General features: G+C 36.9%; 1 protein-coding gene across 2 annotated transcripts; it reads right to left on the reverse strand.

Annotated features, from left to right (window-relative positions):
* LOC128686774 (BRO1 domain-containing protein BROX-like) lies at positions 1-23,325 on the reverse strand. Of its 2 annotated transcripts, XM_070082239.1 has the most exons (10): positions 23,194-23,325; positions 18,157-18,363; positions 17,391-17,486; positions 12,940-13,118; positions 7,353-7,528; positions 6,937-7,018; positions 6,588-6,738; positions 6,029-6,200; positions 1,066-1,196; positions 1-138 (listed from the first exon to the last, which is right to left on the reverse strand). In XM_070082239.1, the coding sequence occupies exons 1-9, from the start codon at positions 23,292-23,294 to the stop codon at positions 1,092-1,094; spliced, it is 1,269 nt and encodes a 422-aa protein (XP_069938340.1). In that variant the 5' UTR covers positions 23,295-23,325; the 3' UTR covers positions 1-138; positions 1,066-1,091. The 2 variants fall into 2 exon arrangements, with proteins under 2 accessions (XP_069938340.1, XP_053629797.2); XM_053773822.2 differs by lacking the exon at positions 1-138 and having other exon boundaries at positions 266-1,196.
* Between the last annotated feature and the right edge of the window lie 1,229 nt (positions 23,326-24,554).

Consider the following 24,554-nt stretch of genomic DNA (forward strand, 5'->3'; position numbering starts at 1 on the left):
CTTGAGATATAATATATAGAGTATACAGAAAAATGCTGATCTTGATCATAATTTATTTGACAACACACTAGTTGTCAAAGGTCTGCCTTGCTTATGGCCCCAATGTTGGCCATGCCCCACTGCTTGAGAAATATTCATCTAAGTGAAGAGAAAGAATATCACAAACTCATTTGCTTCACAATGTACAGGCATCTTTGTATCATTCTAAAGTTTAATGAAAGGGTTTTAAATGTCAAAATTAAAAAAAAAAAAAAAGCAACCTCCCTGGTAATATATTTTAATTAAATCAACATTCTTAACAAGAATGAGATCATAGAATGAGACAAGCTAGCCACTGGATACAGTATATTCTCCAAAGATATAAAAATACAATTAATATATCATACATGAAAAAAAACTTATTCATACAGATTAGATTTTAATCTGATTGTCCTAAATCAAGGCATGAATTTTGCTTAAAACCGAAAATCAAGACTGTATACATTAAAAATGTGACCAAGGCATCAATCTATGATTAAAACCTTCTCTTCTATATAGTACTTCAGTGAAAATCTGAAACGTTTTGGGCTGAAAACAATAATGGATATCTAAGGACCACTTTTTTTTATTAACTTAGGCCAAATCTACATAATTTACCTCAGTCTATCCCTAAATGTGTTTCGATATTTGGGAATGAACTTCAGTGCAGTAAATGACAAATGCTACCAGAAATATGCAATGAATACAGTGGCATACTGGGAATATGAATTTGACTTACTCATGATGGGTGCTAATACAGTTTTTTACAACAAATTGCAATAAACTTTTTAAGAGACTTTAATGACAATAAAATTTACAAAATTCACAATTCAGCTTCAACTCCAAACAAACCAAATTTTATACACAGTATTTGAACATTTAAAAGAAAAAAAAATATTAAAACAAAACCTAGCAGGAAACATTTTACTATAAAACCTTTATACAGTAATTAAAAAGATAAATGTTAGACATATATAAAATTACCATTAAACACTGTAGTTCAGTGTCACATAGCAAGGGACCTACCAATAATTGTTTAACACCCACCTACTTGGACTCATGATGATCTTTAGTTACATAACAGAGCACCCACTGGTATTTTTGTGGTCTTTTGTCGTCTCGTGAATGGCAGCCTCCTTCACTGGTGGTAAATCGCCCTCTGCTTTCTGAGCTGCTTTCTGTTGGTATATAGGAAGGTCATGTAATACTACACATCTATACCTATGGAAATTTCCCTTCCTTAATTTATTCATTCTTATACAATTTAATAATTTCCAAATGTCAATCTTTCAATAGATGGGACATCACATAAGTGAAGTTATCACTGGGAAAAAGAAGTAAGAATGTAAATTAAGGAATGCTCAGCAAATGCAAATAAATTATAAACAGAACATAATTTTTTTTTTTTTAACAAGTCAGCCGTCTACCACCGAGGCAGGGTGACACAAAAAGAAAGAAAATCCCCAAAAAGAAAATGCTTTCATCATCATTCAACACTTTCACCTCACTCACACATAATCACTGTTTTTGCAGAGGTACTCAGAACACAACAGTTTAGAAGCATATACATATAAAGATACACAACATATCCCTCCAAACTGTTAATATCCCAAACCCCTCCTTTAGAGTGCAGGCATTGTACTTCCCATTTCCAGGACTCAAGTCCGGCTATATAAAAATAACCGGTTTCCCTGAATCCCTTCACTATATATTACCCTGCTCACACTCCAACAGATCGTCAGGTCCCAAATACTATTCGTCTCCATTCACTCATATCGAACATGCTCATGCACGCCTGCTGGAAGTCCATGCCCCTCGCCCATAAAACCTCCCTTACCCCTTCCTTCCAACCTTATCGAGGACGACCCCTACCCCGCCTTCCCCTACAGATTTATACGCTCTCCATGCCATTCTACTTCGATCCATTCTCTCTAAATGACCCAACCACCTCAACAACACCTCTTCAGCCCTCTGACTAATACTTTTATTAACTCCACATCTTCTCCTAATTTCCACACTCTGAATTTTCTGCATAATATTTACACCACACATTGCCCTTAGACAGGACATCTCCACTGCCTGCAACCGCCTCCTCGCTGCTGCATTCACAACCCAAGCTTCACACCCATATAAGAGTGTTGGTACTACTATACTTTCATACATTCCCTTCTTTGCCTCCATAGATAATGTTTTTTTGTCTCCACATATACCTCAATGCACCACTCACCTATTTTCCCTCATCAATTCTATGATTAACCTCATCCTTCATAAATCCATCAGCCGACACGTCAACTCCCAAGTATCTGAAAACATTCACTTCTTCCATACTCGTCCTTTCCAATTTGATATCCAATTTTTCTTTATCTAAATCATTTGATACCCTCATCACCTTACTCTTTTCTATGTTCACTTTCAATTTTCTACCTTTACACACACTCCCAAACTCATCCACTAATTTTTCTTTAGAATCTCCCATAAGCACAGTATCATCAGCAAAAAGCAACTGTGTCAATGCCCATTTTGTATTTGATTCCCCATAATTTAATCCCACCCCTCTCCCAAACACCCTAGCATTTACTTCTTTTACAACCCCATCTAAAAATATACTAAACAACCATGGTGACATTACACATCCCTGTCTCAGACCTACTTTTAATGGGAAGTAGTCTCCCTCTCTTCTACACACCCTAACCTGAGCCTCACTATCCTCCTAAAAACTCTTTACAGTATTTAGTAACTCATCACCTATTCCATATACATACTTGCAACATCTGCCACATTGCTCCCCTATCCACTCAATCACATGCCTTTTCTAAATACATAAATGCAATGAAAACTTCCCTACCTTTATCTAAATACTGTTCACATATATGCTTCAATGTAAACACTTCATCTACACCTCCCCTACCCACTCTGAAACCACCTTGCTCATCTGCAATCCTCTAATTCTTTCAATTATAACCCTACCATACACTTTTCCTGGTATACACAGTAAACTTATTCCTCTATAATTTTTACAATCTCTTTTGTCCCCCTTCCCTTTATATAAAGGGACTATACATGCTCTCTGCCAATCCCTAGGTACCTTCCCCTCTTTCATACATTTATTAAACAAAAATACCAACCACTCTAACACTATATCACCCTTTGCTTTTAACATTTCTGTCATGATCCCGTCAGTTCCAGCTGCTTTACCCCCTTTCATTCTACGTAATGCCTCACGCACCTTCCCCACACTCACATCCTGTTCTTCTTCACTCATAAAAGATGGTATACCTCCCTGGCCAGTGCATGAAATTACCGCTTCCCTTTCTTCGTCGACATTTAAAAGTTCCTCAAAATATTCTTGCCATCTACCCAAAACCTCCATTTCCCCATCTACTAACTCCCCTACTTTGTTTTTAACTGACAAATCCATTCGTTCTCTAGGCTTTCTTAACTTGTTTAACTCACTCCAAAAATTTTTCTTATTTTCATCAAAAATTTCTTGACAGTGCCTCTCCCACTCTATCATCTGCTCTCCTTTTGCACTCTCTCACCACTCTCTTCACCTTTCTTTTACTCTCCATATACTCTACTCTTCTTATAACACTTCTGCTTTGTAAAAACCTCATAAGCTAATATAATATAATTATTTGTATAAATAATTTAATTTTGAATTATGTAACCAAAACCATGTATGAAAAGCTTGCTAATGCATATCTTTTTTTTATCAAAGACTCAATATAACTTCAGTAGTATTATTAATGCCAAAACATTATCTGGAGGCAATTCATAACTTTGACAGCACTGTAAAAATTTAAAATGCCTAAAATATACAGTATAGTGACTCAAGCACTGTTAACCCTTTGGGGGTCGACAGGTCCTCTCAGAGACTTGTTCTCAGGGTCGGCCAAATTTCAAAAAAAAAAAAAAATTATTTTTTCTTATGAAAAGATAGAGAATCTTTTCCCGATCATAATGACACCAAAAGTATGAAATTTGATGGAAAGCTTGTGGAATTATGCTCTCACGAAGTTAGCAGTCTCGACGATGTTTATGCATCGGCGATTTTGCCCACTTTGAGCCCTATTTTCTGCCAATTCCAGTGTACTAGTCGACAAAAATCATAACTATTTCGCTAAAGCTCCATTTTTTCTATTGAATGAGTACAAGAAACCACCCATTTACCAATTTCAACTATCCAATAAAGTGGTCAGAATTTAGCAATATTTCCAATTTCACACAAATTTCAAAAGATGCCAATTTCAGAATAGGGTCCAGAATAAACAAGAAAGACATTCCTGGCACTAAAATAACAAGTTCTCTGTTCATTAGTCACATCCCCAGGCCCCTCTTATATTTCTTTGGCTTTCCACTTTGAATTTTTATTCTTACAAAAAAATAAGATTTACTGTTATGCAGACTACTGCATTAGTGTAGAAATGGTATAAATAATATCAGCACACTTGTGAAAGAATATTAGACTCACCAGTTGATGTGTATTGGACGCTTGGCATGATTTGTTTACTTTTGAACTTTGGTAAAAATCGAACATTTCTGCTACTTTGAGCTCAATTTCAAGGTACTTTTCCTTGTAAAACCAGTAAAACCATCTCAATTTCTGTAATATGTCTTCCATTCTATAAAATGAGACCAAGAAAACTAGAATACAACAATAATTACCATACGAAAATACAGTGCAAAGTCGCTGTTTTAATCCAAAAACACTGTCAAAAGTTTTTTTTTTCTCATTACGCACTGTGTGTTGCAGGATGTTTTTTATACTGCGCACGCTGACCACATAGACCCATTCTTACATATGTAGGCCTACCAGCTTTCTCTCACTAGATATGAGGGCGCTAGAATTTAGGCGTACTAGTACGTCAAAAACCCTGGGTCATAAGACATATTAGTACGTCCGAAACCCCCAAAGGGTTAAACACACCATGCATTAAGGTAAGTAAATTTTAACAAAATGTGTACTATAAAAATCCACCATGTAAAAATATCTAAGATAGTGAAATTAGATCCTACCAGATCTTGATCACAACTTGACTGGATCTAACAAGTTTTACTATGAGGTACACTCAACAGACTTATCCCCCTATAATTTTTGCACTCTCTTTTATCCCCTTTGCCTTTATACAAAGGTATGCATGCTCTCTGCCAATCCCTAGGTACCTTACCCTCTTCCATACATTTATTAAACAATTGCACCAACCACTCCAAAACTATATCCCCACCTGCTTTTAACATTTCTATCTTTATCCCATCAATCCCGGCTGCCTTACCCCCTTTCATTTTACCTACTGCCTGAACTTCCCCCACACTCACAACTGGCTCTTCCTCACTCCTACAAATGTTATTCCTCCTTGCCCTATACACGAAATCACAGCTTCCCTATCTTCATCAACATTTAACAATTCCTCAAAATATTCCCTCCATCTTCCCAATACCTCTAACTCTCCATTTAATAACTCTCCTCTCCTATTTTTAACTGACAAATCCATTTGTTCTCTAGGCTTCAGTTTATAAAAACTTCTCATATGCTAACTTTTTCTCCCTTACTACTCTCTTTAATGCTGTGGCAATGGCATGAATATGTTTAATGAGTTTTGTAAGAGTTCTATAGATGTTGACCAAAAATTAAAAGCTCTGCCAGTGATATCAGTAGTGCAAAATCCAACACAATGTTATTTTAAAGAAAGAAAATGCCAAATGATTAAAAGCATGTCTGGAATATGCCAGGTGGTATATCTTTGGTCTTACATTTGTTGTATTGTATTACGCCTCATGTTCTTTCTTCCCACAAATACACACCCATTTTCTCATGTACCCTCCAGCAAAAAACTCCTGGGTAGTGAACTTGGTGTATGAAGCTCAGTTTATATGCAGTTGCTCCAGGGACCAAAGAAATATAAAGCAAAATAATATTAGAACTCAGGTAAAGCCTAAGGACAGGTTTTTAAAGGCAATACCAAATAAGTTATTCCTATTGGAGGTGCCTAATTACAGTGATGGTTCTCACCGAATTAGCACTTGGATCCTCAGCAAGATTCTTCATCAAGTCGAATGCACTATATGTGACTGGTGTCCATAACGGAGCAGCCGGAGGAAGAGTATAATCATCTGGTGACACTAAACCGTAAGTTGCTTTCAATTCCAACACTGGAGGATCAAATGGAATCTTTTGATGGTAACTGAAAAAAAAATTATATACACTATATAATTATCCAACTGAACTGTGCCTACAAAATAAATCATGGGATGGAATGAAAAGAAAATAAACAAATAATCACATAGAAAAAGCTTATGATTTTAACCTGGTCTTTCTACTCCCCTTTGTCAATATGGATCATCTCTCACACAAATTTTATACGTACAGTATTGTAATGAGCGGTTACATAAACGAGTATAAGACACTGAGGAATTGAGAATAACTCAAAGCAATTCAGAAATGCACAATCTAAATACAGTAGCACCTACATATTATATGTATGTTTAGCACTGTATGACCCTAGTGGGTTTAGTGCTTAGTTATGATTGTAAGAATGATAATGTGTAAATTACTTTCACAGATTACTCACATCATCCCATTTTCCCTTTCACATTTCTCTAGAGTTCGGGCAATTATAGGGGCCAACCGACGGAAGAATTCATGTTTCTCTGGTTTCACCTGTGTCCCTGGTCCTTTGGTCTTGGCATATTCCTTGCAAAGTTCACCAGCTTCTTCATATTCTTAAATAAAAGAAACCTTTTAAGAGTAGACTTCGCAGATAAGCCTACAATGAGTAACAATATTTTAAGACATTAAATCGATACTGATTAAACAATGCACTAAGGAATACTTTATTAAGTTAAGCATGTATAAAAAAATCACCAAATTTTAATTCAAGCACAACATTAGTATATACAAAGCAAACTGAACAGTCTTACTCTTTTTAGCTTCCTGCAGTGCTCTGATAGCTTCTCCACATTTATCCTGGTTCAGCATATTCTGGCCTGCATAATTATAAGCCTGAAGAATAAATACAAACATTATAATACACTTTTCTATTTTGAAACTTATAACCATATTAAAATTTTATATAGTTCTAAAAATTCAAGACACAGTATATACAATATGTAATATAGCTCGTAATCCATGAATAAGCATTTAGGATATCTGACATAGCTTAGCCAAACTGAAGGATAAAAAGGTCACAGTACTATGCCTGAAGCAATTCACACTTAGGAGAGGAACTTTATGCTGATGCTTTAGACCATCCTGGACCATTACCAGGTCACAACCAAAGTTCCTCTTCTAAGTTGAGATTACAGTATTTACAAATTATCCACATTGTAATGCATACATAAGCAGCATAGAAGGCAGCCTTCAAGCGCAGATAGTTTGTCCAGTGACCAAATTTCTTTTCCTCCAAAGAACTAATAGCGTCTGCCGCAGTTGTGAACAACTTGAATGTTTCATTTGCAAGAGCAGAAATCAACCCGGCATTGTGCTTCAACTCGATAGCTCTTGCAATTGTCACTGAAATTATACACATATCAAACTGTAATAAGTCAAGAAAAGATAGCTGATTAAATAGTTTAAAACTGCTTTTGTATTTCACAAAGCACCCAATCATGTTAAAATGAAGTAATCAGGTTACATATGCATACACTCTTTATTTATTTATTTATTTATTTATTTATTTATAATTTGAGCACACTTACAGAGGTACAAAAAAAAATACAGATAAGAGCAGCATGCCAAAGCCACTTATACTATGCATAGCATTACGGGCTGGCTTAAAATTAACTTAAGATTAACTAAGCAATGATGAAATCAGTGAAAAACATTAATGTAAACTGATTACTATAAAGCACAAGTGAGTATTACAAAGACAGGTCATATGGTTGCATGCATTGTTGTAAATTCAGTAGAATGGAGTATTCTGTTAGGTAGTGAATTTAAAAAATAATAAAGTTAGATTGGGTTTTAGGTTTAACATTTATGTGATATAATTGTGAGAAACATTTAAGATATACAATTTATAAGGTTCAGTTATTCAGTATTTATTTGGTTTTGGGTGAGTAAGTGATCTTTGAGAAGAGACTTGAATTTATAAACAGGTAGTGTTTCTTTTATATTTACAGGTAATGAATTCCAGATTTTAGGGCCTTTTATGTGCATTGAGTTTTTGCATAGCGTGAGATGGACACGAGGAATATCAAAGAGTGATCTGTGCCTTGTGTTATGGTCATGTGTTCTGTTGAGGTTGGCAAGGAGATGTTTGAGGGGAGGGTTAATATCAGAGTTGAGTGTTCTATGTATGTAATAGGTGCAGTAATAAGTATGGATGTTTTGTATGGTGAGTAGGTTGAGTGTATTGAATATTGGTGGAGTGTGCTGCCTGTAGTGAGAATTTGTTATCATTCTAACTGCAGCCTTTTGTTGGGTAATTAGTGGTCTGAGATGGTTACTTGTTGTTGAGCCCCATGCACAAATTCCATAGGTGAGATAGGGGTAAATAAGAGAGTGATATAGGGCCAGGAGGGCTGACTGTGGAGCATAGTACCGTATCTTCGATAGTATGCCTACAGTCTTGGAAATTTTCTTAGAAATTTGTTGTATATGTGTATGAAATTTGAGTCTATTATCAAGGTGGATTCCTAAGAATTTTCCCTCTGTTAGCTTTGTGATAGGTGATCCGTTTATCATTATGTTAAGAGGGACATCTGTAGCTCTGTTACCAAACTGAATGAAGTAGGTTTTGTCAATGTTTAGTGTAAGTTTGTTAGTACTCATCCAGGTAGATATTTTCTGTAATTCGGTATTTACAGTATTGGCTAGCGTGACTGGGCTCGGGTGGGAGAAGACGTATGTTGTGTCATCAGCAAATAGTGTGGGTTTGAGTAATTGAGAAGCATTTGGTAGGTCATTTATGTATAGGAGAAAGAGAAGAGGGCCAAGGACACTTCCCTGTGGGACACCAACTGTAATTGGTTGTGCAGAAGAGTTTGCCCCATTTGCGTACACATATTGGCTTCTGTTGCTGAGGTATGACTTGAGGTAGTTGAGGGAGTGCCCTCTTATACCATAGTGTGATAATTTTACGTGGAGCAAGTCATGGTCAACTGTATCAAAAGCTTTACGTAAGTCAATGAAGATCCCCAGTGGGACTTCTTTTTTCTCTATTGCAGTGTATATATGTTCTAGCATGTGTATAATAGCATCATTAGTATTTTTATTAGGCCTGAATCCAAATTGGCAGGGGTTGAGTATGTTTTGGGAGATAAGGTAGGAGTAGATTCGTTTATGAATTAATTTTTCGAAGATTTTTGAGAGAGGGTGTAAGTTGGATATTGGCCTATAGTTATTCAACTCTGTTTGGTCTCCTCCTTTGTGGATTGGGGTGACCCTTGCTATTTTGAGTACTGTAGGGAAGGTGGAGGATTCAATGGATTTGTTAAAGAGTGTTGCAATGATTGGTGATAGCACTTGTGACACTTTTTTGTATATAAAGGGTGGTAAGGTATTTAAATCTCCTGCCTTGTTTTTTAGTGCGTTGATAATAAGGGAGACTTCGTATGGGTTAGTCGGAGCTAGGAACAGTGTGTTCGGGTAGTTGCCGGTGAGGTAGTCATTTGGTGGGGTATCTGAGCTTGGGATTTTATTGGCAAGGTTTTGTCCTATAGTGGAGAAGAAATCATTGAGTCTGTTTGCTGTTTCTGTTGGTGGGAGTTGGGGTTCATCTGATTTTGCTAATTTTATTTCGCTATTTCGTGATATCTTTTTTGTTCCCAGAATTTCTGATAGGGTTTTCCAGGTCTTTTTTATATCACCTCGTAAGTTGGATAATCTGTTCTCATAATACAATTTTTTTGCCCTTCTTATCAGGCTGGTTAGGATTGACGAGTAACGTTTTGTTTGGTCTCTGGTTATGTGACCCATTCTGTACTGTTTTTCATATTGGTGTTTTGTATTTATGGATTTGAGAATGCTGGGTGTTAGCCAGGGACTGTTCAGTCTCTTAGCTGTCATCTGCTTAGTTTTTTTAGGGCAGTGCTTGTTATAGAGGTATTGAGTCTTTTTTAGAAAATTATTAATACATTCGTCAATATCTGTATTGATTTCTAGCTCAGTGTGCCAATCAATGTTTGCTAATGCTGTTGTGAAGTTATTAATGGCTGCCTCATTGTGAAGTCTGAAGGTGACTTTAGTAGTGTCTTGGGGTAATTTACCAAGAGTTGTTATGAGGAAAGTAGGGTAGTGGTCTGTGGTATTATCTGTAATTATGCCTGATTTTAAAGGGGATATGGTGTTGGTCCAGATGTGGTCAAGTAGGGAAACACTAGTCTCTGTAACTCTTGTAGGTTTTGTTACTGTTGGTAGCAACATACAGTTACTCATTGTGTTTGTGAATTCAGTAACGTGTGGGTCCTGGTCTTGCAGGAGATTTATATTGAAGTCACCTGAGAGTAGTAAGTGATCTTTGTTCATGCGTGCATCAGTTATCATACTTCCTAGGTTTTGACTAAATTGGCTAATGTTTGACTGTGGAACTCTGTAGATGTTTATCAATGTGAGAGGTTTTCGTAGGTATTTGGATTTGAATTTGGCTATTATATATTCCCCATGTTCATCTCTTGTGCAAGTATTAGTGATACATTCTAGTTGGTCTGAGTAGTATATGGCTGTGCCACCCCCTTGTTGGTCTGGCCTACAGTTGTGTATGGCTGTGTAACCAGGAATGGTATAGACATCTGTAGTATCAGGCTTTAGCCAGGTTTCAGTTAGTGTAATGATGGACATATTGGCATGTAAGGAATTTAGTAATGCTATGAGGTCATCGTAATGCTTGCTTAAAGATCTGATATTGTAGTTAAAGATAGTTATGTTGTTGTTGGCACTGAGAAGTGCCTTTGATTGTTCTGCAGTGTAGTAATTACAGTAACTGTTTGATTCATTTAAGTCATTAAATAAGAGGTTGGTATCTGGATCAATGCTTGTAATCATAAGATTTGTAGTGAATCTATAGTTAGAATTAAGTATAAAACAAAGTAAATAGTCTTAAGCTAAAAAATAGCACCTGAATTATTTAACAAATGTAAAATAATGAGCTAAGGTAGTTTTTTTTTTTTTTTTTTTTTTTTTTTAAGCTAAAATAAAGGAGACAATATAAAAGGGACTAGTACAAATAAAGTGATGATCAAATAATGGAGCTTGGGAATATGATAGTAGGTAGTACTATAAAATAAATGAGCTTTGGAATATAATGCAAAATTGTGAACTTGTTCTACTTTAGCACCTGAGAATAGCACCTTGATTATTTTAACAATTGTGAATGTATAAGCTAGGGTAGTTATATAAAGCTAAAATAAAGGAGAAAATATATAAGGGACTAAAATTAAGTAATGGTAAACAAAGTTAAATGGACAGATGGTCACTATGAAATAATATTGGTTTAGGAGTAAGATCTGATTTGTAATATTAGATAAATTGAGCAGTTTATTGCACAATAAAAGTAAAAAAAATGAGGTAGTTGGTACTAGCTAGCAAAAGATAGTTTTGGTACTTGCAAAAAAGTAATTGGAATATACACTAATTGAATATACAATGTAAAGTGACTAAAAAAACAAGTAGTGATAAACAAAATTAAATGGACAGGTAAGAAAAAATGAATATTATTAATTTGGAGTAAGATTTGACTTTTAATTTAAAATTATGAGCAATTAATAGCAGTAAGAAAGTTATAGAGTATTGGAGGTAGTTGGCATTAGCTAGTGATGAAAAATAATAAAAATAATAATGTACAATATGATAGTAACGTACACTATATGCACCACACGTATATATGTATTAAGGGCACTTATTTAATCTGTTACAGAAATGTCAGCTTTTCTAAGGAAGGTAGAGAAATCATGTTCGTTTGAGATGGTATATTGTTGTCCTGTTGATGTTTTCCTTACTAGTATTTTCCCATCTCGCGTGAAACACTGATGTATTTTGTTTTCCTGTTTAAGTTTTCTCAGAACGGTATAATTTTGAAACAATAATCTGCACAGTATTTCAAGAACTATTAATGACCACACATACAAAAGAAAAAAAATTTAAATGCTATTCCTTGAAGTGTAACAGAACATAATTATAAAATATAATTATACTGTATAAGGAAATATAAGTAATAAAATCAGACAGTACACAGTATACAAAACTAAATCTTTATTTGATTATAATAATAATCATATTAAACTAAATAATATAAAGATTCAATGACAATGTTTGAGAGTTCTGTATGTACCAAAAGTTTGTAGCAAACTGAAATATGTTTAGACAAAAGAAAAATTACTGCAATTAAACATTTCCTAATATTGTGTGTTTTTCCTAACTCTACCCCACCAAGAATATTGTATGTGCAATTATATAATTAAAATTCGAACTTGCATCAAAAATTACAAAAATATGATAATATACAATAAGTTGCTAAAGTAATATGAAGGGAATACAAATGTAAAAACATTTTTTATGTAGTTAAGTCTATTTTAGTCACTGTAACATGAAAATCAGCTATCGTATATGATGGGTGATGGATAAACCCACAACAATTAGGGAAAATAAAAAACCATTACCAAACAGGGCCTTCATAGAACAATAATTAATTTAAATGAGAGCTTTATCATGTCTTGCATTGAATGTCATTGTTTTGCCTACAGATATTGAATCGAAATAAAAAAACTTCAATTATATTAAACATGGGTACATATGCAAGCAGAGCTAGTAATGTACTGTATGATACAAGAAACTCGAGCACACTGTTATGTTAGGCTAATTAAAATTTCACATCATAAAGTACCCAAAATACAGGAATATGAAATTCAACATTAATAACTGAGCAACTGCCAGCTCTATCGAACTAAAGATTCTTTAGATTTATTCCTATGATTAGGTTAGCTAACCTTCTTGTGCCTCAGCTGTAGCCTGATTTAGGTAGGCTGTGTGAACTCTGGGATCATTGTCACTTCCTACTGGAGTGGTTTCTAGCAGTTTGTCCACCCACTCCTCTTGAGCATACTTCAGCAAACCAGCGCCACGACGCAAGCTACGATGTACCAGTTTGGCTTCATCCATGCTTACCCTAAATAATAAGTACATGAAGTGCTATGACAATGTACGAGAAGAATGATGAAAGTTAATTCATGTAAGAACAAAGTTTGTTCTTTAAAGAAATACATTACTGTATTAATGTATGTATGTAATAACATTGGCTAACAATGGTTTCAGTTCATGATTAAAAACATGTTTTTAAATAATTTTGGACGCTAAATTGAAATCTGAACTTGGGTTTTCTCCAATAGTGTATGACTTCACCAAGACATAACCATCATGGAAAAGATAAGGGAAACCTGACAATCAGTTTGATGGTTGACTACTGCTGAACACTAGTGCAGGAGAGCGATATTGAACACAAGAAAAACTGTGATGTAAACATGTTTGCATTACTGGAAATTTCTATTATTTTTGTTATGCATATATATATGATGAATTTACACTAAATGAAGATTAGTTTTGTCACTTCATGTACCACACTTAATATCAATGCATAATATAATACCTGGACGTGTCAGCAGATGGTTCTATGAAAGATGAGGTGAATCATAGAATTGATGAGGGGAAAAGGGTGAGTGGTGCACTTAGGAGTCTGTGGAGACAAAGAACCTTGTCCTTGGAGGCAAAGAGGGGAATGTATGAGAGTATAGTTTTACCAACGCTCTTATAAGAACATAAGAACATAAGAACGAAGGAACACTGCAGAAGGCCTACTGGCCCATGCGAGGCAGGTCCAAGTCCCTACCGGCTTAAGCCAATGCACCCAACCTAGTCAGGTCAGGTCACATTGAGTTAAGGGAGGAACACGGCAACCGACCTGTTAGCACAAGCTATCAGGTCTAACTCACACCCACCCACATCTACTCATGTATTTATCCAACCTATTTTTAAAGCTACACAACGTTCTGGCCTCTATAACGGTACTTGGGAGTTTGTTCCACTCATCCACAACTCTATTACCAAACCAGTACTTTCCTATATCCCTCCTGAATCTGAATTTTTCCAACTTAAAACCATTGCTGCGAGTCCTGTCTAGGCTAGATATTTTCAGCACACTATTTACATCCCCTTTATTTATTCCTGTCTTCCACTTATAAACCTCAATCATATCCCCCCTGATTCTACGTCTTTCTAGAGAGTGCAGTTTCAGGGCCCTTAGTCTATCCTCATAGGGAAGGTTTCTGATACATGGGATCATCTTTGTCATCCTCCTTTGTACATTTTCCAGAGAATTTATATCCATTCTGTAATACGGTGACCAAAACTGTGCATGGGTGATGAATGTTGCAGCGAGGAGAAGGCTGGAGGCAGTGGAGATGTCATGTCTGAGGGCAATGTGTGGTGTGAATATAATGCAGAGAATTCGTAGTTTGGAAGTTAGGAGGAGGTGCGGGATTACCAAAACTGTTGTCCAGAGGGCTGAGGAAGGGTTGTTGAGGTGGTTCGGACATGTAGAGAGAATGGAGCGAAACAGAATGACTTCAAGAGTTTATCAGTCTGTAGTGGAAGGAAGGCGGGGTAGGGGTCGGCCTAGGAAAGGTTGGAGGGAGGGGGTAAAGGAGGTTTTGTGTGCGAGGGGCTTGGACTTCCAGCAGGCATGCGTGAGCATGTTTGATAGGAGTGAATGGAGACAAATGGTTTTTAATACTTGACGTGCTGTTGGAGTGTGAGCAAAGTAACATTTATGAAGGGGTTCAGGGAAACCGGCAGGGCGGACTTGAGTCCTGGAGATGGGAAGTACAGTGCTTGCACTCTGAAGGAGGGGTGTTAATGTTGCAGTTTAAAAACTGTAGTGTAAAGCACCCCTCTGGCAAGACAGTGATGGAGTGAATGATGGTGAAAGTTTTTCTTTTTCGGGCCACCCTGCCTTGGTGGGAATCGGCCAGTGTGATAATAATAAATATAATACCTATCATTGTTAGGTAACATACATATATCATGTGGTTCTTCAACTTTAAACAGCCAAGATATAGATCATAAAATTTTTAAAAATCTTACAGGATAGACTAAACAAGGTCAGATTTGTGATCCTTGCATCAATTTTAACTTAAAACAATGAATTTAGTTTACAACCGGACGGAAAGTTCAATCTTGTTAGCTGGTACAATAGTAACTTCAATTAATAGAATCCAAAATGTGGTACAGAATTTAAACATGATTTATTTTAATAAAATTAGTAATGCAAAGGCAGGTAGTAAAACTAGAAAAATGATTGGAAAACTAGGCTGGGGAAACTTACATACAATAGCAACTTTTTTTTTTTTTCAACAAACCGGCCACATCTCACCAAGGCTGGGTGGCCCAAAAAGAAAAAAGAAAAGTTTTTCTTTTTAAAATTAGTAACTTATACAAGAGAAGGGGTTACCAGCCCCTTGCCCCCGGCATTCCAGTCGCCTCCTACAACACGCATGGCTTACGGAGGAAGAATTCTGTTCCACTTCCCCATGGAGATAAGAGGAAATAAACAAGAACAAGAACTAGAAAGAAAACAGCAGAAAACCCAGAGGGGTGTGTATATATATGCTTGTATATGTATGTGTAGTGTGACCTAAGCATAAGTAGAAGTAGCAAGACGTACCTGAAATCTTGCATGTTTATGAGACAGAAAAAAGGACACCAGCAATCCTACCATCATGTAAAACAATTACAGGCTTTCGTCTTACACTCACTTGGCAGGACGGCAGTACCTCCCTGGGTGGTTGCTGTCTACCAACCTACTACCTATAACAATAACAAATATGTAAACAATTTAAATCTGCCTAGAATTGCATTTCTTCTCACCAATCCACATAAATGATCAGTAAAAATTAAAATTAAGTTAAACAGAATGATGGAAAAATTTATGAGACGAATGGTTTTTGGGACTTGACGAGCTGTTGGAGTGTGAGCAGGGTAATATTTTGTGAAGGGATTCAGGGAATCCAGTTAGCTGGATTGAGTCCTGGAAATGGGAAGCACAATGCCTTGATTTTTCTCCATCTGAAAGCATGTAAAAAAAAAAAGTAGATCTACATTTGGAGCGCTACGCGAGCGAAAGTAGATCTACATTCGAACAGTTGAAGGGTTAAAGGAGGGGTTTGGATATTGACAGTTTGGAGTGACTATCTAAACTGTCGTATCTGGGCACCTCTGCAAAGACAGTGATTATGTATGAGTGATGGTGAAAGTGTTGAATGATAATGAAAGTTTTTCTTTCTTTTTGGGTTTTCTTTCTTTTGGGTCACCCTGCCTAGGTGGGAAACAGCCGACATGTTAAAAAAAAAAATTAATGTAAGAAAACTGATAATACAGAACATGTGTGGAGTAAGGATAATTTTACATAGACTCAAGAATGAGAGAATATTGCAAAAGAATAGGTTATACAGACTGAGTTACCTGCATTCCACTGGCCAGGAAACCAAGAATGATTCTCTTAAATATTTCCTGTTTCAAAAAATTCTTTGTGAAAGCAGTCAGCTTCTGGCTTCTTACTATCTCTTCCCATCTGGTGATTTTCTGTACCAAGTATTGTATACAGGTACTCCTCACTTAACAACCTACCTGTTTAACAACCGCTTGGACTTACGACCAGCTCTCCAACCAGTGTACTGTATGTGTATTTTACTTTTTTATTGTTTTTTAATGCCTAGTTCTATTTTTAATATACTAAAATGTTATAAATGGTGCACAGGTGACATTAAAACAACATCTAAATATAGTTGACACAAACTCACTACAATATGCTTGAAATATCAGTAAGGGTTGGCTCCTCGCTTAACGACCTACTCTTAGGAACAGAACTCATTCACTGAGTGAGGAGTACCTGTATACAGGTTATTGAACACACTATCCTACAATTGCCAATCTGCAAATAAATGCATTGGGAACAATCAAGCCCAAATTATTTTCCAGAATCTTTTGTTTCTCCACTGTTTATTAATGAAGTGAGATGATTTGCATACTCTGTTGGGAGATGGTCAGGGTGGTATGTATACATGGATGGAAGTGGTCTTAAAGATTTTATGCCCTGTTTGAGCACGAACATGGTATATAATTTCTGCAGAGGATTCAAGAAAGCTAATTAATTGGACTTGAGTTTTGGATTTGGGAGGTACAATGCCTGCACTATAAAAGTCGGTTAGACATGTAGAGGTCCAGCTAGCCATCCTTGGGTAATGATGTCTGTGCCATTTGGAAAAGAAATATAAAAGAAATATTGACAAACCTACAATGAAAGCATTACGCATTACATTAGATATAAAATACACCCAAATTTCAAATTAAAGTATGTTTTATTGTATGTAACATACAAGATACTCACTCTTCTTGTGCAGAAATTTTTGAGGCATGTTTCATATACCAAAAGGCAGCATTCTGGAGTACTGATACTAATTCAAATACTGCATCAACCTGAGACCTGAATAAAAAAAATTACTTTAGCATATATGTAATTTAAATATGGCATTTGTTGGCTCTACTTCCCCAAAACAGATAAGAATATCTTATGTCTACAGCGATAAATATTCTTCAAGACAGTCTCAAAACATGAAAGTTTATTTTTTATTATCTTAGTTTAAGTCTTGTTTAAAGAAAAACACATTTCACATTTTTCAATTAAGTAACGATGACAGGTATAACTGATTTCAGTAAAAAACAATGTTGCAGATGTTCAATTGGTTGATAAATGTTATTTGCAAATGACCATAACTCCCTTGTCCAGACCATATATAACAAAATTGTACAAATATTTACATACACTGCACAGCTTACTGAGCTTGTCTTTACCTGATGTTAACATCCAGGTGATGTGTACTAAACACTGCTAAAACTTGGTGGCATGTGAACTTATCATTTAGTAATGCTTTTTATAATCACTATCTATGAAAATTAACAACACAAAAGAGCTTTCAAGCAATTCTGCAAGATTATTTTTACATGATAATGAACAAAACACAAAATTCGCCTATAATACATGAAATGAACTGCAGTTCTAGGTGGTTTATAAAGAATGATTATTGAACTCTAAATAATGTAGAACCTGTAAATTTTAACAATACTTTGAAATCATTTTGGCAATTGCAACTTACTCAGGTGGGTTTCCTAGAACGGAATGAGTCCAGCGAAAACGAATTGCATGCCTTAGTTTGCTCCAATCAGAGCTTTGGCCTTCTGGGACTTCAATAAGGCCACGCAATAAGGCTAGATATAGTGTTAGAGCTGGCTCCACAACATCGATTTCATGGTTAGCATCCGGTAGAAGTTCAAGAAGTCTCAGTCTTGCTTGTCTTAGATCACTAAAATGAGAAAAATGCATATTACAAAAAAATTCTAATACTATACAGTACAATACTTTCATCTGAGACTTCACTTTGGAACTAAATACATAGCTCTTAATTAAAAGTATATAGTTTAATACAAGATTTAATGTACTGGTTAGTAGACAGCAACCACCCAGGGAGGTACTACGATCCTGCCAAGTAAGTGTAAAACGAAAGCCTGTAATTGTTTTACATGATGGTAGGATTGCTGGTGTCTTTTGTCTGTCTCATAAATATGCAAGATTACAGGTACGTCTTGCTACTTCTACTTACACTTTGGTCACACTACACACACATGTACAAGCATATATATACACACCCCTCTGGGTTTTCTGCTATTCTCTTTCTAGTTCTTGTTCTTGTTTATTTCCTCTTATCTCCATGGGGAAGCGGAACAGAATTCTTCCTCCGTAAGCCATGCGTGTTGTAAGAGGCAACTAAAATGCCAGGGGCAAGGGGCTAGTAACCCCTTTTCCTGTATATATTACTAAATGTAAAAGGAGAAACTTTCGTTTTTCCTTTTGGGCCACCCTGCCTCGGTGGGATATGGCCGGTGTGTTAAAAGAAAGTTTAATACAAGATTTAATGTACTGGTTAGTAGACAGCAACCACCCAGGGAGGTACTACGGTCCTGCCAAGTAAGTGTAAAACGAAAGCCTGTAATTGTTTTACATGATGGTAGGATTGCTGGTCTCTTTTGTCTGTCTCATAAATATGCAAGATTACAGGTACGTCTTGCTACTTCTACTTAAACTTAGGTTACACTACATATACATGTACATGTTTATTTAAACACATTCATCTGAGTTTTCTTTGATTTTATCTTAATAGCTCTTGTTCTTATTACTTTCCCTTTTATATCCATGGGGAAGTGGAATAAGAATCTTTCCTCCGTAAGCCATGCATGTTGTAAAAGTCAACTAAAATGCCGGGAACAAGGGGCTAGTAACCCTTTTTACTGTAATGATTACTAAAAAGAATAAGAAGAAAATTGTCAAAGTGAGATGTCTGAATGTGCGTGGATGTTGTGCGAATGATAAGAAAGAGATGATTGTGGATGTTATGAATGAGTAGAAGCTGGATGTCCTGGCTTTGAGTGAAACAAAGCTGAAGGGGGTGGGAGAGTTTTAGTGGAGAGAAATAAATGGGATTAGGTCAGGGGTTTCAAATAGAGTTAGAGCTAAAGAAGGAGTAGCAATAATGTTGAAGGATAAGCTATGGCAGGAAAAGAGGGAGTATAAATGTATTAATTCAAGGATTATGTGGAGTAAAATAAAGGTTGGATGTGAAAAGTGGGTTATAGTAAGCGTATATGCACCTAGAGAAGAGAGAAGTGTAGAAGAGAGAGATTTTGGGAAATGTTGAGCGAATGCGTGGGGAGTTTTGGACCAAGTGTGGGTGTAATTGTGGTTGGGGATTTCAATGCTAGTGGGTAAAAATGTTGTGGAGGGAGTAGTGGGTAAATTTGGGGTGCCAGGGGCAAATGAAAATGGGGAGCCTTTAATTGAGCTATGTGTAGAAAGAGGTTTGGTAATAAGTAATACATATTTTATGAGAAAGAGGATAAATAAATATACAAGGTATGATATAGCACGTAATGAAAGTAGTTTGTTAGATTATGTATTGGTGGATAAAAGGTTGATGGGTAGGCTCCAGGATGTACGTGTTTATACACGGGAAACTGATATATCGGAAGTTTGTGGTTATAGGAGGGTGGGTGCAGGAGGAAAGAGGAGTGATTGGTGGAATGATGAAGTAAAGGGTGTGATAAAAGAGAAAAAGGAAGCTTATGAGAGGTTTCTACAAAGCAGAAGTGTTATAAGAAGAGCAGAGTATATGGAGAGCAAAAGAAAGGTGAAGAGAGTGGTGAGAGAGTGCAAAAGGAGAGCAGATAATAGAGTGGGAGAGGCACTGTCAAGAAATTTTAGTGAAAATAAGAAAAATTTTTGGAGTGAGTTAAACAAGTTAAGAAAGCCTAGGGAAAGAATGGATTTGTCAGTTAAAAACAGAGTAGAGGAGTTAGTAGATGGGGAGATGGAGGTATTGGGTAGATGGCGGGAATATTTTGAGGAACTTTTAAATGTCGACGAAGAAAGGGAAGAGGTAATTTCATGCACTGGCCAGGGAGGTATACCATCTTTTATGAGTGAAGAAGAGCAGGATGTGAGTGTGGGGGAGGTGCGTGAGGCATTATGTAGAATGAAAGGGGGTAAAGCAGCTGGAACGGACGGAATCATGACATAAATGTTAAAAGCAGGGGGTGACATAGTGTTAGAGAGTGGTAGGTATTTTTGTTTAATAAATGTATGAAAGAGGGGAAGGTACCTAGGTACCTAGGTCTTAGACAGGGATGTGTAATGTCACCATGGTTGTTTAATATATTTAGAGATGGGGTTGTAAAAGAAGTAAATGCTAGGGTGTTCGGGAGAGGGGTGGGATTAAATTATGAGGAATCAAATACAAAATGGGAATTGAGACAGTCACCTTTTTGCTGATGATACTGTGCTTATGGGAGATTCTAAAGAAAAATTGCAAAGGTTAGTGGACGAGTTTGGGAGTATGTGTACAGGTAGAAAGTTGAAAGTGAACATAGAAAAGAGTAAGGTGATGAGGGTATCAAATGATTTAGATAAAGAAAAATTAGATATCAAATTGGAAAGGAGGAGTATGGAAGAAGTGATTGTTTTTAGATATTTGGGAGTTGACGTGTCAGTGGATGGATTTATGAAGGATGAGGTTAATCATAGAATTGATGAAGGAAAAAAGGTGAGTGGTGCGTTGAGGTATATGTGGACAAAAAACGTTATCAATGGAGGCAAAGAAGGGAATGTATGAAAATATAGTAGTACCAACACTCTTATATGGATGTGAAGCTTGGGTTGTAAATGCTGCAGCGAGGAGACGGTTGCAGGCAGTGGAGATGTCCTGTCTAAAAGCAATGTGTGGTGTAAATATTATGCAGAAAATTCAGTGTGTGGAAATTAGGAGGTGTGGAGTTAATAAAAGTATTAGTCAGAGGGCTGAAGAGATGATGAGGTGGTTTGGTCATTTAGAGAGAATGGATCAAAGCAGAATGACATGGAGAGCGTATAAATCTGTAGGGGAAGGAAGGCGGGGTAGGGGTTGTCCTCAAAAAGGTTGGAGGGAGGGGGTAAAGGAGGTTTTGTGGGCGAGGGGCTTGGACTTCCAGCAAGCGTGCATGAGCGTGTTAGATAGGAGTGAATGGAGACGAATGGTATTTGGAACCTGACGAGCTGTTGGAGTGTGAGCAAGGTAATAATTAGTGAAGGGATTCAGGGAAACTGGTTATTTTTATATAGTCGGACTTGAGCCCTGGAAATGGGAAGCACAATGCCTGCACTTTAAAGGAGGGGTTTGGAATATTGGCAGTTTGGAGGGATATGTTGTGTATCTTTATACGTATATGCTTCTAAGCTGTTTGTAGTCTGAGCACATCTGCAAAAACGGTGATTATGTGTGAGTTTGGTGAAAGTGTTGAATGATGATGAAAGTATTTTCCTTTTGGGGATTTTCTTTCTTTTTGGGTCACCCTGCCTCGGTGGGAGACAGCCGACTTGCTAAAAAGAAAAAAAAATACTACTCGTGAGAATATATCCATCAATCTGTAAAAAAAATTGCATAATTTGTTTTGTAAGAAAATATGATTTGTTTGATCACAGATGCAGAGCTGTTAGCGCAGTCGCCGGGTCTGGAGTCAGCCATGATCAGTTTGGCATCAACAGTGTCTGCATTATCATCAGTAGTATCGACTTTGCTTCAACAGTGTCAGTTTTAGCATGAGCAGTTACAGCATTGGCATCAGCTGTGCTGGTGTTAACACCAATTGTGTCTGCACTCTCATCAGCATAGTCAGCAATGCCAATAGCAGCATTAGAATTTCCATCAGCAGTGTCAGTGTTGGTATCGATGTTAGCAGTGTTTGTGATATCTACTGCTGACACCAACATTGAATTGGCAACAGTAGCAGTGCTGGGATCATCAGCACATCATTGCCATCAGCATGGCAGTGGTGTCAACAATTGTATCAGTGGTGGCAGTGGCAGCATTAGAAACAGTGGCAGCAAAAGAAGCACTAGCAGTGAAACCATCAGTAATGTAATACTGGTAGCAGCAGTGACAGGATTGGTAGCAACATCAGCAATAGCAGCAGCAGTGACAGGATTGGTAGCAACATCAGCAGTGGCAGTGGCAGGATTGGTAGCAACATCAGCAGTGGCAGTGGCAGGATTGGTAGCAACATCAGCACCAGCAGTGGCAACAAAGGGAAAATTCCATTTGTCATGCATAAAACCATGGCAAAGTCTGATGAATAAGAGAAACATCCCTGCTATTTAAACCAAAAAAAGAGGGAGGGGTGAGAGTATTTTGGTTTGATCCAAAGGAGACAAGTTTCAATTCCCTGTTTCAAGAATTTATCATTGTGCCAAGAAGACCAGGAAGCCCCTATGAAGTCAGGGTCCTATAGACATTTCGTGCATAATAGTAATTATAATAATTACGGACACAGATGTTACTGACATACACATTATTAAGATCTAACATAGAGATCGCTGGTATGACTGAGTTCAGATAGACTCCCGTTGTTGATCTCCATCCACATAAGCTTTAAATATCTGCTGCGCATAATACAAAGAAGAAAAATCACGTGCTTTCCCTGGTATAATCTTCCCTTAATTGTCAAAGTATGACGCAAGTCTAAACTCCATTTGTTTCCAACGTTACATAGACAAGTTTTAACGGTTACCGCTCCACTCTTCCTACCAAACAATAGCATTACATTCTTACCTACATATTTTTATAGTTTGACTATCAGAAGCAACCAATTTCAAGTCAAATTTGACCTGAGCCGTAGCTTTGAGGGGATTCCTGTGGAACCAGTGAGCCATGTTTGTTTACGTCTGAGTCAGACTTGCCAACCTTTCCACCCTCCTAGCTGTCATATATCTTTAATAGGTCTTTTTTTATTATTATTTAGGCCTCATATGTCTATATTAGTGTTCCTGTATAGTACATCATATAGAATTTACCCTAGGATATCCCATTGAAACCAATGTGATATATTTCCAGTGGGGGTCTTTCGCTATGTATAGCAAGTTTTTATATGCCTTAATTGACCATGGAAAAAGTTATCCTATTACTTGGGAGTGAAAAGACAAATGCATGATAAAGACATTTTTGAAACACGTCTCGCTATTTCTTTTACTATTAACATTTCTAATACAGAAATAGCGGAAATCGCAGTATACCGCGAGAGGTCAGGTGAAGGGGCAATATCGTACCCACTGATTTGTGGTTGAGGGGGTCGATTCACAGCTCCTGGCCCCGCCTCTTCGCGATAGCACTCTTGGTTAGTAAGTAAGTAAGTAAATTTATTCAGGTATACACAATACAGTTACATAGAATTATCATACATAGCAGCATATGTGTAGAGAACCTAGGACTTTAGCGACGCTAATGCTCAAGAGAGTTTTGAGTCGTCGAGTCCGTAATTTCAGTAATTCCCCTCCCACCTCATGGTGTGTCAGTGTGTGTTGAGATGTTACACACACAGGTTGTAATCATTACCGTTGTTAACACAGCCGTAGACAAACGAGGTGCTATCCAACAGTTCCCATACTCGAATTTTCGCGAACTTCCTGGGTGAAATATACCAGTGGTGTAGATCACTCCTATGCGAAGTACCATGGCGAATTTTAGTTCGGTCAGTCGTTGCATTAAGGCCAGACAGGCATTTTTCGTCGTGTTGTCAGTGCCTTGTTACGATTTTTATGTAGCAATGGAATCTTTAAAAGAAAGAACAGCATGTATGTGTGTGTGTGTGTCTTGGCTTAGCGCTTCTTTTTTGATTATAATAATAATAATGTGTGTGTGTGCATGTGTGAAATTCTGTTTCAAGCTCGGTGGAAAAGGTAGTAAAACACGAAATGCTGTAGTAAGCATTTTACAAAGCAATAGGTTAGACATGGTGTTTTAAATAATTTCCTCGATTCAAATCAAGACGAACGTCAGTCGAGGATGATGAACAGCATAGTCGTCCATCATTGTCAAAAATAGATGCCAACATTGAAAAGTGAGGAAGGCTATTTATGAAGATGGTTGTTAGAGTATCCAGGACATTGCAAGTGCAGTGGGGGTTTCTTATTGGT

Source organism: Cherax quadricarinatus, chromosome 7 (genome assembly GCF_038502225.1).
Source record: "Cherax quadricarinatus isolate ZL_2023a chromosome 7, ASM3850222v1, whole genome shotgun sequence".
Classification (NCBI taxonomy): Eukaryota; Metazoa; Arthropoda; class Malacostraca; order Decapoda; family Parastacidae; genus Cherax; species Cherax quadricarinatus.